The 16,249-nt window shown below is 43.7% G+C and overlaps 3 protein-coding genes across 4 annotated transcripts in view; 2 read left to right on the top strand and 1 right to left on the bottom strand.

Annotated features, from left to right (window-relative positions):
* Window positions 1-335: 335 nt before the first annotated feature.
* On the bottom strand, window positions 336-7,927 carry ints7 (integrator complex subunit 7). The gene is made up of 20 exons (XM_031861856.1): window positions 7,735-7,927; window positions 7,452-7,581; window positions 6,967-7,113; window positions 6,738-6,875; window positions 6,596-6,642; window positions 6,236-6,435; window positions 5,881-6,003; window positions 5,678-5,795; window positions 5,413-5,547; window positions 5,191-5,288; window positions 4,528-4,767; window positions 4,162-4,299; window positions 3,789-3,995; window positions 3,335-3,529; window positions 3,012-3,115; window positions 2,852-2,920; window positions 2,282-2,414; window positions 2,059-2,157; window positions 1,490-1,675; window positions 336-1,294 (listed from the first exon to the last, which is right to left on the bottom strand). The coding sequence occupies exons 1-20, from the start codon at window positions 7,826-7,828 to the stop codon at window positions 1,013-1,015; spliced, it is 2,883 nt and encodes a 960-aa protein (XP_031717716.1). The 5' UTR covers window positions 7,829-7,927; the 3' UTR covers window positions 336-1,012.
* Window positions 7,928-8,517: 590 nt separating this feature from the next.
* dtl (denticleless E3 ubiquitin protein ligase adapter) lies at window positions 8,518-14,428 on the top strand. The gene is made up of 15 exons (XM_031861736.1): window positions 8,518-8,680; window positions 9,426-9,563; window positions 9,663-9,755; window positions 9,836-9,897; window positions 10,168-10,288; window positions 10,647-10,712; window positions 10,883-10,998; window positions 11,086-11,159; window positions 11,263-11,369; window positions 11,463-11,567; window positions 11,816-11,928; window positions 12,038-12,127; window positions 12,280-12,403; window positions 12,582-13,255; window positions 13,648-14,428. Exons 1-15 carry the CDS (start codon window positions 8,629-8,631, stop codon window positions 13,711-13,713), a joined length of 2,001 nt encoding a protein of 666 aa, XP_031717596.1. The 5' UTR covers window positions 8,518-8,628; the 3' UTR covers window positions 13,714-14,428.
* Window positions 14,429-15,069: 641 nt separating this feature from the next.
* ppp2r5a (protein phosphatase 2, regulatory subunit B', alpha isoform) overlaps window positions 15,070-16,249 on the top strand; it is a 28,544-nt gene continuing 27,364 nt past the window's right edge. For both annotated transcript variants that reach the window (XM_031861524.1, XM_031861526.1), the window contains exon 1: window positions 15,070-16,211. In XM_031861524.1, the coding sequence (XP_031717384.1) occupies window positions 16,064-16,211 (148 nt within the window). In that variant the 5' untranslated portion in view covers window positions 15,070-16,063. The remainder of the gene's footprint in view (window positions 16,212-16,249) is intronic.

Here is a 16,249-nt window from a genome sequence, read left to right on the forward strand (position 1 = left end):
TAAGAAAGGCAATAATTGAAATGTTTCTTACCGTTAAAGGATCATCTGAATAAATCCATTCTCTGAATTAGCTCAGACTAACTTTCAATTTTATGTGAGATTTAAAACTGTATTTCCTTGGTTTTAAATGTGGTATGGAAATGTACATTCTATGTTCAGCAAAACGTTTTATTTTGAAAACAAGGTACGTAACTTTTATTTTAATTCTTTCTCACTTTACGCTCGCGTTCGTTCACCTGACGCCAGTTTGGAGCGGTTAAGTGCGCAGACTCTGATGTCAAGTACTGATGGTTTCACTATCCACGAACAAGAACACTTTCCTAATCCAGTGACTGTATCCTATGATTTAATTTCAAATCATCCGGACTCATTACCGACAGAGAGTTCTTTTCAGGTTACGTCACCAGTGTGCATGCGCGAGTTCACCGTTAAAATCGTTGAATTTAGTTACATTTTAACCGGAAAACGCGTGGGTTATTGGAGTTTGCATCAATTTTGTGTTATGTTATATGTTGGAATTGAAGCTAGTTTGGAACTTCAGAGTATATATGAAAAGCTTAAGGTCATAATTCTACAGGTTGATATTAAACGTTACACTGTAGGAACAAACACGTGCAACTATCGAATCAAAAAGTCTTAATACTGATGTATTAAAGTTGTTATTCAGACATGTCTGAAATTTACATTGGAGATGTTAGTGCTCTTTAGACAGTGATGTCCATTTAATGACCATGTTCTGCCCCCTGATGGCTCTTTATGGTGTTACACTTCATGTAGTATAGAATAGATGACACGTTAAATCCTTTGGGTGTACCGTCAATCTGCATTACCGAGCGTCCTTTACACCTGGTTAATATTACCTCGGAAGGATTACACACAATATGCAGCGTTAAAATTAAATCTGGTCTTTTAATCACTGAAAAAGTATGTACATATTCAGTCGCTACAAAACAGGTCAACAACACTATAGCTAAAACTGTTTCTAACGCTGAGGCGCTGAGAGAATGTTTCGCTAGAAGCGAGCGTATGCACTCCTCTGTGGAGCCGGCTGAGTTCCACTCTGCTGCAGCTGATGGCGGAGCTGCTGGGAGTACGGGTCCTCCAGGGATTTGACCGACACCGTCGTGTTGGGCCCGGTCTTCCACTCGATGCCGGTCTCGTCCACCACGGAGGCCTCCACGGTGACGGTGTGAGTGCCCAAGATGGAGAAGTTCAGCAAGAACTGGGTGCTGAAGTAGTCGTTGTGGGGTTCTACCTGCTGATCAATCTCATTGGTCTTAGTGTCGAGTGGAACCTGACAGGGAAAAGACAAATATGGGAGTCGGTCTTATTATCATTGGAGCAGCAAGACGGCAACAGATGCGAGTGCAAACATCAGAGCAGTGTGATCTGTGGATAAATACAGCATTCAGCTGTGTTTACACTGTTTGTACGGATTAAGAACACCCTATCTGAGCATTAACCAGAGAGGAAGGCAAACACTAGATACCTTGTACTCAGGTCCTGTCTTGCTCTGGAGGACTGAAGTGACATTGAGACAGACAGACTTGATTTTCCTGAAGAGTCCTGGCGTTGAACCGTGCTGCACCACCCCCTCCACCTTCAGAGTCAGCTGCTGGCTGCTCTGCACTGGGATCGGTTCACTCGGCATTCGTGGGGAAGGAGAGAGGGCAAGCTGGACATTTTTCGTAAAAGGAAGTACATCAGTCAGCTTTAAGAGCGCTAAACAGAGACTGTTGTATGAAGCTGCAACTGTACAGTATGTCGAAAAACGTTATCTGTCATGAGGGTGTGGCTTTTCACATTCTTGCTTTTGTAATTAGTGTTGCCCCGAGGATATGTAAATGTAATAAAACTACACAAAGAGTAAGTCTAAAACTGTACTGCATTTATTTATCTCATCAGGAGATAAATCATACATTGGTAATAGAAAGTAGTACAGGGAGCTCTCTATTGTCTCTCAAGTTTTACAATCTGTTTGGCATCTATCGTTGTAAATTGGGACGTTCATTTGTTGTGCTTTTCTAATTAAAGTGAACATAAAGTTTGTTACTGTACCTTAATGCTTGTTGACTGGAGCTTTTGGAAGAAATACCTCTGGAAAGACAGCGGGACCTTGAGCAAAGCTATGACGGCATCACAGAGACAACCTGTATGCTGCAGAACAACAACAACAAGTTATTGACATTATTAATCAGCAGAGCGTTTGTCTGTCATCTGCACTTCTGGACACCTTGCAGCTAAATTGTCAGCATAAGTAATGTGATCACAAGGGATTTACCAGGTGTGAAACAGGAGGGTGTTTTTGGGTGAGGCCCTCCACTTCCTCCAACACACGACTGAAGACAGACATCATCCGGCGCTCATATTCACTCTCGGTCTGGACCGAGCCCAGGTTACCGTACTCCTGAAAGCTAGATTACAGAAAGAGAGACGATCTGTTACAGACATGACTGCCAGGAGGAAGCCTGCAGGGATGCATGTTATGGCAAAGCATTGTCAATGGAAAACACTCAAGTAACATAAAGTTAAATAAAGTGCATTTACTTTCATTATGTTGTCATCTACAGCAAATGTGCAGCTTACAGAAAAACCTACATCACGCTGTAGTTGGTTAACACAGGATGGCATTTCTCTCAATATGAAACATTTAAAAGGTTTAATATGCAGGCGAGCAGGAAGAGAGGGAGAACAGAGAAATAAAACATTATTTTGGTCTCATCCGAGGTCGTCGAACAAGCCCGGCTTTGTAGCTTACAGATGCTAAAGGTGGCCTTGTGCCTCAACATTTCATTTAAAAATTTCCACCATGAATAACTGTTCCAGCTTTGTGGACTACAGCAGCTCTCACCTTGCAGCCTGTGGGTCCAGTATCAGTGCTTCTATGACATGGGAGACCAGCAAACAGCTCTGTTGTTGCCTGAGCAGCAGACAGTTAAAGATACAGCGGAGTAACCAGGGTAGTCAAAACAGAGAAACGTGTGAGGTGACTGAGGCACGTTTGAGGATACAGCTCCACATTGCAGAGGGTGGCATAATCGGCGTCGAACGACGACTGGTGGAGATCAGCGTAGCGAGCTGCGAGACTTCTGAACTCATCCATGCACACCTTCATCTGGGGGAAGAAGAAGAAGAAGAAGAAGAAAGGCAGAGGCTTGATGAATTAACTACATTTGGACACCCGGGCTATTAATCATCTCATCTCCTCTAATTAAGTTTAGGTCCTGGTTAACAATACGTGTCAAAACCTTCCCCTAAATGTTGAGAAATTGATGCCATGGCGAGTATGTGGTGTGCTGCGGCACGTTACAACGTGACTGCATCAGTGTTTTACCTGCATGGCGATGCGGCCGCACCGCTGCAGGTCATTGCCTGAGGTGAGGGCGATGGTGGTGGCGATGGCGGGAGGAGGGCTGGTCTTTAAGCTGTTGCAGGTACAAATGAGCTGCGACAGGGCTTGCAGAGTGTCGATGCGCAGCTTGATGAACTCGCACTGGAACGTGAGCGGGCTCAGAGGAGTGCTGGCGGCCTGGAGGGAGGGATTAATCAGATCACAGCACATAAACACGACAGCTGACCGGCGTCACGGTGTCTCGTTGAGTCGACCTAACGAGATACAATCAGGTGTTAGGTGACTTAATCCATTAACAAGTTGAGATGCTGTGAAATCAGCTTCATTACAATACTCTCCAGACTGAGTATCAGCAGCTTTTAACCTCCATTAATGAAGCAGAAGGAGGGATTGTATTCGTGATTTTTGACACGCAGAGGCCTGAAAGTTAACCGACCGTGAGGGAAGCGATGCCCTTCTGGTAGGAGCGCAGGGCCTCGGCGATAGCGGTCATGGCTCCGCTGTAGTCTCCGTCCTCCACGTGACTGAGGCACTGCTCCGCCTGGGAGAACTCCTTCAAGCTGTTCAGCCAGAAGTAGAAGTGCTCCGACGCCACGCGGGTCCGCAGACTCTGGTACAGCTCGCTGGAGAACTCGTGGCACCCCTGCAGATCAACGGTAATACTCCATTATGTTTCAGTCGCAGGTATTTGGCGGCGCTATCTTGTGGCTTCTAACAAATGGATGCTTCTGCCTCGGGAGGCATTTAGCAGCTCAACAAAAATACTTTTTACAGTGTAGGTCTGGTTAAGCACGAGCAGAAGAGATTACCATGCGTGAGGCCTGTCGAGCGATGCGGTACACCGTCCAGCCGTTAGCGACGTTCTCCAGCTGCTGTTTGATGACGGTCTTCACTTCGGCCGACAGAGACGACTGGCTGGCAACAAAAATCACTGTTGCCAAGGAAACCTGCAGCAATCGCCGTGGGAATGATGAGCGTTGAAATCCCAAAGAGACATACAAGTATAAATACGAGAGCATGTCAGCTATTTAAACATAGTTGTGGGTTAGCAGTAAAAAAAACAAGTTCTAGTCCTAATTGTAAACAGGTTTGCACATGCAGAACATAGATAAATGCTGCTACGAGTCCCTTAACTCTTTCATCTACTGATGTCTGACTCGGGCACAATCTCTCACCAGAAGCTCTTGCTGCTTGTCAGTTGAGGAGTGGCTGGCCACTCTGTAGAGGTCCACCAGATCTCCCAGCATGCCGTCGCCCAGCACCGGCAGGTGGGTGGCGATGGCGGCCAGAGCGTGGCACATGAGAACGCGAGAGGAGTCGCAGGACAAGTGGAGCTGGCCGAGCAGGAAGTCCACCGCCAATTGGCTGAGATGCGGGCGACTTTTCAGCAGTTTGACCAATGAGGTGAGGGCTGTCTAGGGTTGGAAAAAGGGAAGTAGAAGAATGGGTGTGACTAACTCATGATGTAGAGATGGGATGGATGACGGTCAACACAATCATTTACATTTCCAGGAGGTGGATGACAGTGAGTTTTGGTAACGTGTGCTGGTCTTATGGCTGTCACTGTTAATGAGCAAGGCTCCAAAAATCATTTTGCAGTCATTTTTCCATCAGATGTTAGAGATGAACACCGAAAGAGGCCAAACTGTTTTACCAACACAAGCAGTTAAATCAGAAACTTTCTGATCATACAATAAGTAAACTAAATTATTGGGCATTTGATGCAACTTTACAGAAGGTGACAGCCTTCTGTACTATGTGATACAAACGCATACCAAATGTACCCATCCCTATTCATCCAATCAAAGCCCTTTGCCGTGGCTCTGAAGTGGTCTTACTTTGAGCGTGGCCTGTGCGCTGGGACTGCTGTCCTGACTGCAAAGCATCAGAAGGGACTCCACTCCCAGAACTGTGTCCTGCTCCAGCTGCACTATATCTGAGGAGGAGGAACACAGCAACACTTTCAGCCTTAAGAGCAAACATCAGCGGGTTAGAAGTGAGCAAAACCTGTTGATTAGAAGAATACCTAATTAGCTAAATATCTATTTGCTGTAACTCACCTTTTTCTGGACAGGAAATGGCGATGTTTGAGAGCACTATGACCCCATGAGCAGCCACTGCCAGGTTGCTATGATAACAGCATTCCTGTGCCAGTTTAACCAGGTCAGTGAGCCGGGGGAGAACCGAAGAGCCACCTGAGAGGAATGTTTGAGAGGAGCGCCCATCAGTCTAGAGCTGATCCCTTCTTCACAACAGAATCAGCAGCAAAAATACATGTTTTACATAAGGAATGCTTTGGTCTTTGTATTTAAAAGTGAACACAACCTGTCAAGTTATCAAAGTACTGCTTGATTGCTATTGTTCCAGAGAGCGTGGAGAGGACGGACAACATCCCCAGCTTCAAGCTGCTGTAAGGGCTGGACAAGGCACATTCACACAGGGTCTGCGGAGATGAAACACAGTAGATTACCTGCAGAGTTTAAACCTCCATCAAGACAACACTGCAGAGTCAGACACTGAATCTCTACCTGGGTGTTTTCTCTGATCCAGAGGTGAGGGGCCTTTTTAGCCAAAAGCTTCAGGTCATTGATTGCGAGTCTCTTCACGGCTTTTCTCGGGTCGCCTTTCAGGTATTGAAGGAGGAGCTGCAACTGTATATTAATATTAGATTAAATGTAAAGTGGGCTACAGTGATCAGACCAATACAAACATTTAGGCTCCCTCGTGTGGCTCAATTGTGTACTGCACATATAAAAGACTACGATGTCTCCTGACATCCATCTGATTAACAGCCAAACGTCAAAGGTATACATTTCTATGTGTGAACGTCACACTACAGTACCTAACCTATAACAATGAGGCACAGCTCTGTCATGGTTTTACCTGCTTTGGGATGTCGATGAGGGAGGAGGCAGCCAGCTGGGTGAAGGTGTGCAGGGTGACGATGACCATGGGGGTGGAGGGGTACGAGTTCACCAGGTGCTGCAGGAGCTCTCTGCTGCTGGAGGCCAAGCTGGCGTCGTGATGCATGTGCTGCAGCATGGGGATCAACTTCAGCTTCAGATCCACTGGAGTGTCCAACCCTGAGGTTGAGAAATGAGTGCAAGAGGACGGTCAATACACAGAAGACAAAACAAGTCTACGAACACCTGCTGGACATCCATGAGGGATTTGTGGATTACATAAAATATGTATTCACAGAATATCCCCTCATGACCTTTTAAGTATTGAATAGATTTTTACCTTGAATCATCTCACTGACTTTGTTGCAAATCCCCGCTGCAAAGTCTCTGAAATAAGAAAAACACACCAAATGTATCGTATACAAAACATCATCCCATATATATATGCACAACAGCTCAGGTGAGGCAACACTTTCCCTTACTTTGACTGTGCAGAGAAGCTTGCAGCAGCAAATATGGCTGCCTCTACTTCCACATTGTCATGGGAGTCCAGACTTTGGCGAATACTGTGGTGGGCGTTCTTCCTATCTGGGATGATAGAGGCCAAACTACCAAGCATCCTGAATAGAAACAAAAAGGCGTCATTCATCCTCTCTGGGTCTGTAGAGTAGTACAACGTTACCAGATGTTGGTGCGTTACGCGGTTATTACCTCAGAGTGATGGCTCTGGCCACAGGGTCGTTGCTGTGGATGACTGAAAACACCCTTTTGACAAATTCGTCGACGTTGAGGATCTTTTCCAGATGTTTCTCGCTTTGTTGAGTTACTTTCAGCACACAGAGGCGCAGAAAATTGTTCCTGAAATCAGAGCAACAAGTTTTTATAAACAGAGGGATCTGTGCCACAATAAAACCAGTTTAACTGACAACACGCCATACACACGTTAATAAGTGTACTTTCAGGATGTAGTTAGCGGTGCAGTTTAATTGTTTTGTATATTATTGAGAGGCGAGTGTAATATTTAGATTTATTGCTGTTTTAATCTTGTCATAGACTGCTTTACTTTTGACCTGTTGTACCTAACAAACTGACAACTGTACATATGGCATTTTGGAGATAAGTTATAATCAGAATTGGAAAGCATTCACATTTTGTCAATGAGCTATTTGTCTTAATACCACGTGAAGCATCCATACCCGAGTCTGAAGAGGTCTGCTAGCTTCAGAAAAGCAGAGTTGATGAGGATGGGAAACGGGTACTTCTGGAAGAGTTTTGGGAAGAGCACCACAGCCTCACACTGCTCCCCCAGCTTACTCGACCGCAGCCCTGGGACGGAAGCATTGTCACAGGTCACAACAAAGGCAAGGAGGTCTCATTTCGACAGTAACATTGCGCAAAAACCAACACATGGAGAGAATACACAACACTCAGGATCAGACTACAACCGATGCTAACGTGTTAGCAAACTAGCTTACGTACCTTTGTCCAGCTCCATGAGAGCGGAATTGGCATCAAGTTCTTGTTCGCCATAACAAGCCTCTGATAAGAAAGACCGTGCAGTTGACAGCGACATTATTGGTTAGTTGTGTTTATCACCAGAAACAAAAAACAGTCTTGACAGCACCCATGAGCCGTTAGCATTTCATGTATACAGGCGGCGAACTAGACACACTCAAACCGGATGTTGTAGCAACAACATTTCTGGTCTAGTTTTGGTTTTCATAATAAAGCGCTCGTAACTCATTACATTTTGAAGCCAACTTTCTTAGTATCTAAAATGACCTTGAATAAATTCAGTGTTTAAGTACTGCTTGCAATAATGCAACAATGATCCAGTATTAATAATGCTGCACTAACATGAGTGCTTCAGTGTACTGGGCCATTGTTTTTATTGTAGAAATCAACACTTACAACATGTGACATTTAGACAAATTAGAAAACAATCTAGCATCATAATGACAGATGGATGACATTACATACATACATTCAACATGGTAGCCGGACAAAGGAGAACTGTAATATAATACATTTAAAAAAGGAAGAAAAATACGATATTATACAATTATATATTAACAGAAAATGTAGGCAATAAATTAAAATACTGATCCGTTGGTAGTTATTATGGTAAACTTTACAGAACCCCGTCAGGAAGGAAGTGGATGTGACGCTCGTGAGGACGCGGCTCTTTCGACCAATGGGAGCTCGTAACGTTATTTAGCGGGGGATTCAGTCCTGTGTTCAGACGATCTGTTCGCGGGAAAGAAGAGCACAAGCATCAGCTCACAGAAAAAGACCTCCAGCTAATCTGACATACTTCTCCGTGTTATTGAATATTATTTCAGATCGTCCTCCACTGGAGTGTAGGGCACAGGGATGCTTTTCCGCTCAATAGTCGACAGAGGAGCTGGCAGACGAAGGTTTAATGGTGAGATAATCAGTGTGTTTGCGGATATTTGGGGAGCTTTTCGGGTGTTGCTCTGTAGTTTATAGCGCTATCTAAACTTATGCTAGGTTAACATCAAGGGTAATGTAGGTTTACCTCAATGTTTCATGTTAATTGTGGTAAAAAACACCGTAGTTTAGTTGGATCTTTGGTCGCGTGCTGTTTCTGTTCCCATGGCAGTATAATTATAAGTATAATAAATGAGCTCAAACTGACGTTAGTTTAAGAGCGAACATTAAACGTGGTGTTGCATTAAAAAGCGTAAAAACCCGCTTCTCCAATGTGTCAATATCACCATATTAATAATTACATTTTTACAATAGCGACCACAACATATAAAATGTAAGTTAGGCCCAATCATATGATAAAAAGAAACTGACGCTCTACTGTTACGCATTATAACTCCTAACATCTGAAGAAAGCCCTTCAGTGACTACTTTTTTCAGATATACATTCTAATCTGTTTGTAAATACAACAATTTGGATAACAGAATGTGGTAAAACGATTTTAACACTACGATAAAATGCCAATGAACATTGATTAATGATCATATTGAGTTACTGCCCAAGCCATGAATTACAGATTTTTAAAACTGAGAAGTAAATGTCAATTCATAGCCTGTAAAATGGTAAGTAACTGCAGCCATTAGATGGGTGAAGTATCAGTATTGCTAGTAGTTTTAGTACAGTGTCTGACTACATGTACTTTATTCTCTGATCTCCTCAGCCCTGCCTGTGGACCCCCGGCCCAGGTACCCTCTGAGCTCTCTGCTGGGAGGCTTCGAGTGCGTCCGGCATGATGAACACATCTCCTATGGAAACCTGGGCGACCCTGTGCCGCCGTTTGGATTGGCTTTCTCCTCTGGTAACCCACCCAAACAATTCCACATAATCCTCAGATTACACACAACATAGCGAGGAGCTGTTGCCGTTCATCCATCTAACGGGGTGTGTCTCTCCTCAGCGGGGCACATGCAGAACGTCCTCGCAGCGGCTAATGAAGAAGGCATCGTTAGGATCTACAACACAGAGAGCCGGGAAAAGACACTCCTTAAAGGTATGTGAGACGACTCAGTTTAATTCACAGCAGTTCTGTTATTAGGAAATATGGGACTAATGGTGTGTGAATGTCTGCAGAATGGCTGGCTCATGAGAATGCTGTCTTTGACATAGCCTGGGTACCGGGGGAGCCTCACTTGGTAAGTTCAATTCTAATGCATGCAATATTATTAGTCATCTATGAATCATAATGTCAGTAACATCTTTTAAATGCATTAGGCATCAATACATCTTTACACAGATATTGTTGACGCATTCATTGATAATTGTCTGGTTTTATTTTGTTTATGACTTTTTGTATTTCCTCATTATCTCCTCCTGTTTGTATTGCAGCATTTAAAGCAACTTGAAAACTCCCTTTTCTAACAAATGCAGCCTTGTTTAAAATACATGTTATTGGTCATTCTTAGGTGACTGCTGCTGGTGATCAGATGGCCCGGCTGTGGGACGTGAACTCAGGGGAGCTGTTGGGCAGCTTCAAGGGTCACCTCTGTAGCCTCAAGTCTGTTGCATTCACACCCTGGGAGAAAGGTACACTATAAAGTCACCAAATACAGTTTCCGGGGTGTATTTTGTTCCCTGTTTTCTCCCAAAAGACTCAAGAAAACACTGTGTTGGTGGTGTGACATTGGAGGTTGTGGCTTTGACAGCCTGTTATTTATTGAAATGTTGATATACACTCTCACCTATTGTTGTTGCTTTAATATAACCAGTCATATACGTAATTGCCAAGTTGAATAATTGGATTTAAAAATCAAGAAAATACAGTGTATTTAATGTTAAGTAGGTGGATGCATGACATGGGACATTTTTCATTTAAATATAATATATTTTGCATTAATGATGCTTTGTTATACACACTATTGATGCTTTGTCTTCTATTAAACAGCTGTGTTCTGTACTGGGGGCAGAGATGGAAATATTATGGTCTGGGACACCAGGTGCAGCAAAAGAGGTATCGATTAGACATTTAAATTTCACCGGTTTTGTTTTTGTATTGTGTTGATATTTAGTGTTTTGTCAGACCCAATCTTAATTTCTAAACTGTATTGAAATATTAGGCCTCATGGGGAAAATGCATAAAGATTAGTCCGGGTATCTTATGCGTTCGTGTCCTCCTCTCAGATGGTTTCTACAGGCAGGTGAAACAGATCAGTGGTGCTCATAACAAAGCGGAGACCAACGCTCCCGCCAAAACAAAGAAGAGGCGGAGCAGCACACGTGGCATGGCTCCCAGTGTGGTGAGTTTCTTCCACAACGTTAATGAAGTGAGCGGTAGGGCTGCTCAAAAGGAAGTCCGATCGCTGACCGCCTCGTCTCTCTTGCAGGATACCCAGCAGAGTGTCACGGTGGTTTTGTTCCGGGATCAGCACACCCTCATCTCTTCTGGGGCTGTTGATGGGTAAGAAACAAACTGTTTCTTGTTTCTAATACGCAGCAAGCCAGTATAAAATGACAAATAGAAGTACATGGTTCAAATACATTTTCTGTTTCATCTGAACCAGAGTGATCAAGATGTGGGATCTGAGGAAGAACTACACCGCACTCCGTCAGGATCCTGTTCCCCTGCAGACGTACCCGTACCCGGGTTCTTGCATGCGCATGCGACTGGGTTAGTTTTGTACAAAAACTGCCTTTTGTCCTGTTTACCTGAAATATGCAAATTACCATAAGTAGCTGATTGTATGTTTTGCATGTGTTGCAGGTTATTCTGGACTCGTTCTGGACTCCACAAGATCCAACGTCATAAGTAACTGTACCGATGATAATATCTACATGTTCAACGTCAGCGGAATGAAAACGACTCCAGGTAAACAAGGACTCCAGATATTGTGTATCTGTTCCAAAATGGACATTTTACAGTTGATCCCTAATTTAATTAATTGCATATCACTAGATGCACTGTTTGACAGAGGAAGTGTAGAGACGCAGGTATTTTGTGTGCTTCCACAAACATATTCTAATATCTTAAAGTCAGAGCTTTAAATATATGAAGTCCTGAGTCCGAATGTAACTTTTATCAAGTGATTCTCATATTAGTTTTGTTTCCCTCCACAGTGGCTGTTTTCAGTGGCCACCAGAACTCCTCATTTTATGTAAAGTCCACTATTAGCCCAGATGACCAGTTCATGGCCAGTGGTTCAAGTGACAATAACGCATACGTCTGGAAGGTACTGTCTCTGTTTTATGTTGCAATGTTAAAATGTTGTAGCATTTGTAATGTTTTAGGGTGATTGTGATGGTGTATTTTAGCAACTTGCGTCTAATTTTACATTTCAGATCTCTGATCCTAAACAACCTCCCATGATGCTCCAAGGCCATAGCGAGGAAGTGACATCTGTCGCTTGGTGCCCGACCGATTTTACGAAGGTAAGCCAACAAAACTATTATGTTTCTGGTTTTTCCAAGGACTCCGAGTATGATCCCGAGGTTTTTGTGTTTCCCTGCTGTGGTGCTGAGCTGTTTTAATAGGCTGGGAAGATGGATGAAATTTCCTTTAATCCCGACTGCTCTGTTTGCAGATTGCTTCCTGTTCTGATGACCACACTGTACGGATCTGGAGACTTCACCGGGAGATGGATGGAGCACAATCTTCAGTGGGAGAGGCCAACCTCGTGGGTTGGGCACGTCCTAAAGCTCCCTCAAGTAAACATTACTACTATCATGAACCACCTTCTAACAATATATACAATGTATTTTGATGGCTGTTGTATTCTTTTGTTTCCTTACTTTGTCATAAATCACTGCTGTCCTGCCCATGAATGCAAAATGTATCATTCAAAGTATTCACGGTGAACTAACAAGGACTTCTGCTTTTGTGAAGGGCCTTCAATCAGAGCTGAAACAACTCCTGCCAAGAACCAGAGGACAGAGAGTCTTGGAGGCTTGGCGTCCCCCCAGCTGGCTGCCTGTGCTCCCAGTGGAGCTGCCTTGCCTCTGCCCTCCAGCACCACCTCACCCATCCCTTCACAGGGTGCTACGGGTGCTGCTGCTGTTCGCCAGAGAACGTCATCTTCTATCAAACAGTGGTTATCCCCGAGTTGTGGGTCTCCGGGTCAGCTCAACCCTCTGGCCCGCAGGGTGCTGAGCCCGTGTCCCCAGAGCCCGGCGAGCAGCACCACCTCTCCCACAGAACGACGGGCCAAGCGCAGGCTGGAGACGGGTGACGGAGCATCTGCCGGCTGTGAGGGCGTAGTACAGTGCAACTGTGTTACTGAACTCTACCCTGCGGCCAAGAGAAGCCGTGTCCTGTCTGGGATCTGCTGCCCTGCTCAAGAGAGCCGGCTACAAACAGACTGTCGCACAGAGGACAACGAGCAAGTCTCACCGAGACAGACGGGCAAGGAGAACTGCTCTCCCAGAGAAAAGGACTGGTTGTCAGAGATGGGCCAAAAGATGAGGAAAGGTCAAGGAAGCCCCGGTACTCCCAGAAGCCCCAGTACTCCCAGAAGCCCCAGCGCCTCTAAGAAACAAGAAGGCAAGACACCAGTTTCACCGGTAAGCACAAAAATCTCTGCTTCAGAAGTTAACCAGCTTTTACCTTTTCTCAGTAGTTAGTGTTAGTCTATCATGTAGAGCACCTTGTCAGGATAGAAACGTCTTTGACACAGATGTTGGATTATGGAAGACTGGAATAATGAAGTTATTTTAGGATAAGCACTATCTGACTAGCTGCATGTTAGCTTAACTTGGCCTGAAGACTGAAAGCAGGGAAAACTGCTAGCCCAGCTCTGTCCAAACGTAACAATCTGTCAACCAGCACAGAAAGATTGTGTGGTAATTGAGGCCTCACCCTCCTTATCGTTTCTCATGCTTATGTGCATGGGGATGCTTTACAGCTATGAAGATTAATATTGCAGTTCACCATTTTTTTGTGTCTTGTTTTTCAGACCATCCGCTCACCACAAACCATGAAGAAAATCTCCGTGTATTTCACAAGAAGGGCTCTGGAGTGACACACAGTGAGATGCTTTGTGCTTCTGTTTGAAAAGATAGATTTTTTTTATTTTGAGTGTTTTTAACCTGAACTGACAGACAATAAGCCTCTAAGAAGACTGATGTAAATCCAGATTACATGAGCCTGGGCTGCATAGTTTGACAAAACACTCATTCTAAATAATTGATGCTGCAGTTTTCAAATCCCAAGAGGCTGTTTTTTTATTTGAATTGGGAAATGGGTTTTGCAGTTGCCAGCTGCACAATTTTCTTGTGCTGTACACAATCTCTGGTTGAAAAAAATGTTGTATGTTTTGGTGAGTAAATCATTAATTTTACTCAAAACTGACAACTTCAAGATATACATTAGTGTTTAATACAAGAACACAGTTAATGAAGTTGTTCAACCAGGTATTAATCCTCAAGTGCAGAGGAAAATGTTTGTCTGCAAATACGAACATTTTAAATTCTTCTTAAAAAATACGATTTATTTGATCCACATCTTTGAGTAGTTTTATGAATGTCACAAAGTTTATTTATTGCATGTATGGGTTTCATTGTTTTTTCTTTCAATCTTACCCAAATCATATTCTGCAAAATGTTATTTCTTGAACTAATGCTTAAGTTGTTTATATGTACAAAGTAACAAATGATCGTTGCTTGGTTCTTTTGTATTTCATTGATGCAAATTTGCTGTGGTCAGATTTTATTAAATTCAAAAGATGTTTCAATGCGTATGGCATTGCTTGCATTTTATCAGTGTGATTCATGCGTTTGTGTGATAAGGAGTGCTTGGTGAGACTCAAGTGACTAATGTCATGACTAATAATTAACTGCAGTAGTTACAAAGCCTTCGCAGGTTGCACATAGTTTTTATTTGAATACATTTAGGCGTATCGAGAGTTAGAACGTAGAGGTGTACGTAACAAAGGAAACAGGAAAGTCTGCAAATGGAACATCTTCCTTGCTTTTTATAGCCGTCTAAGCTTCTCACTGTTTGAACCACTAATGTACTTTAAGGTATATTCTTCTATTCTGTTTATTAAAGTTATAAAGTAGTATTTTATAATCATCTCCTTTCCCACGATTTTTATTTTTATTTTGGTTCGATGAAACATGGATGATTGCTTTCCCTGATTAAAATACACAAACAATATACATATAATTATTAAAATTAATTTAATACCTACTACAGCTGCCACTCCTCGTTCAACTGTACAACGACTGGTACACCGTCACATATTTGTTTTCCCAAGTCACATGTTCAGGGCCCCGCGTTCTGCGGGACTTGATTGGTTTAAAAAGTTTACAGGCTTTTAATTCTCCGCTTGTGATTGGCCATTAGAGACGTCACTCAATGACGTACAACCTGTCAGGCTCTGCAGTCGAGCGAACAGTGAAGTGAGACAGACGACGTCTGAACGATTGTACTGGGAGTGTTTTTGATGGCTACCTAGGCTACACGGCACGACGGCCAGTACATTTTGTCGTACTTCTGAGTAATCGGTGTCTTTTGAGGCCGTGAAAACGAAACCACTGCTCTTTATTCAACGATGAAGGTAGCTGGGACGACGTCGACTGAACGTGGACCCTGCTAACTTTTAAGTGCTAACGTTAAACGAGACTTCGGTCGTCGAGCGAAATTCAACTTCGACGATCGCAGGATAACGTGAACTCTTCTGGAAAAATACGCTCCAACGGAAGTCCAGCTAGGATTAATAGAAGCGCTGGAAGACTTGGACTTGAAGAACTACATGAATTTAACGGGGCAACTATCCTTTGTAACTTTTCCTCCTCAGCAGCGGTGCACACTGTTGTCGTAGTGGCGCACATAAACCTCGGCTAATCTTAGCACGCCAGCTAACGTTAGCTAGGCATGCTAGCAGTACAGTAGTTAGCTACTGTCCGGACTTTACGATTCATTTGGGCAACGTTTTTATGGCAATGTCTTTAATACGTTTTCCAACAGGTAGACAGTGTGCAAATATGACAAAGCAGTAAAAAAAAAAAAAAAACACATCAGCATTTTTTGGAAGTTAGGCCATAATTGTCTTATGTTTGTAACTCCGGGGAGTGCCATGAGTTGTAGTTTGTTGTAGCTTTTTTTTGGTTTGTGTTTTGAAGACTGTCCTCGTGTTGTAGAGTACTAGTTATATCCGTGTGATGCAGTCTTTGGACACGGTCTAACCCCCGATACCGAGCGACCATGTTGGATCATACAGAATAACACCAGACTTGTGGATCAGGAGACGCGCTTCAGGTCGTGCAGTTGGCTCTGTGCTATTTGTGCTAATGCGAACAGAAGAGGAAACCTTCCATTTGTCCTAGGGGATACAAATAGCTTTTATCGGACGTCTTCATCACTTCAAAATGTCGGCCATCTCCGCATCCGAGAAAGTGGACGGGTTCACGAGAAAGTCCATGAGGAAGGCCCAGAAACAGAGGAAATCCCAGGGCTCGTCTCAGTACCGCACACAGAGCGCTCCGGTGGAGCTGTCGCCGCTGCCGCAGCTCAAAGGTACGGTAAGAAGATGAAGGGTTAGAACAGCCTGTCTG

Source organism: Anarrhichthys ocellatus, unplaced genomic scaffold, assembly GCF_004355925.1.
Source record: "Anarrhichthys ocellatus isolate YVR2014 unplaced genomic scaffold, GSC_Weel_1.0 scaffold25, whole genome shotgun sequence".
NCBI classification, from domain to species: Eukaryota; Metazoa; Chordata; class Actinopteri; order Perciformes; family Anarhichadidae; genus Anarrhichthys; species Anarrhichthys ocellatus.

Coding starts and splice junctions, on each gene's coding strand:
- ints7 (XM_031861856.1), bottom strand. CDS start 7,828: ATGTCGCTGTCAACTGCACGGTCTTTCTTATCAGAGGCTTGTTATGGC. Junction 5,796..5,880: donor GGATCAGAGAAAACACCCAG/GTAGAGATTCAG, acceptor TCATCTCCGCAG/ACCCTGTGTGAATGTGCCTT. Junction 2,921..3,011: donor ACCCTCTGCAATGTGGAGCT/GTATCCTCAAAC, acceptor TCTGCTGCTCAG/GCAACAACAGAGCTGTTTGC.
- dtl (XM_031861736.1), top strand. CDS start 8,629: ATGCTTTTCCGCTCAATAGTCGACAGAGGAGCTGGCAGACGAAGGTTT. Junction 8,681..9,425: donor TGGCAGACGAAGGTTTAATG/GTGAGATAATCA, acceptor TGATCTCCTCAG/CCCTGCCTGTGGACCCCCGG. Junction 11,568..11,815: donor CGGAATGAAAACGACTCCAG/GTAAACAAGGAC, acceptor TTCCCTCCACAG/TGGCTGTTTTCAGTGGCCAC.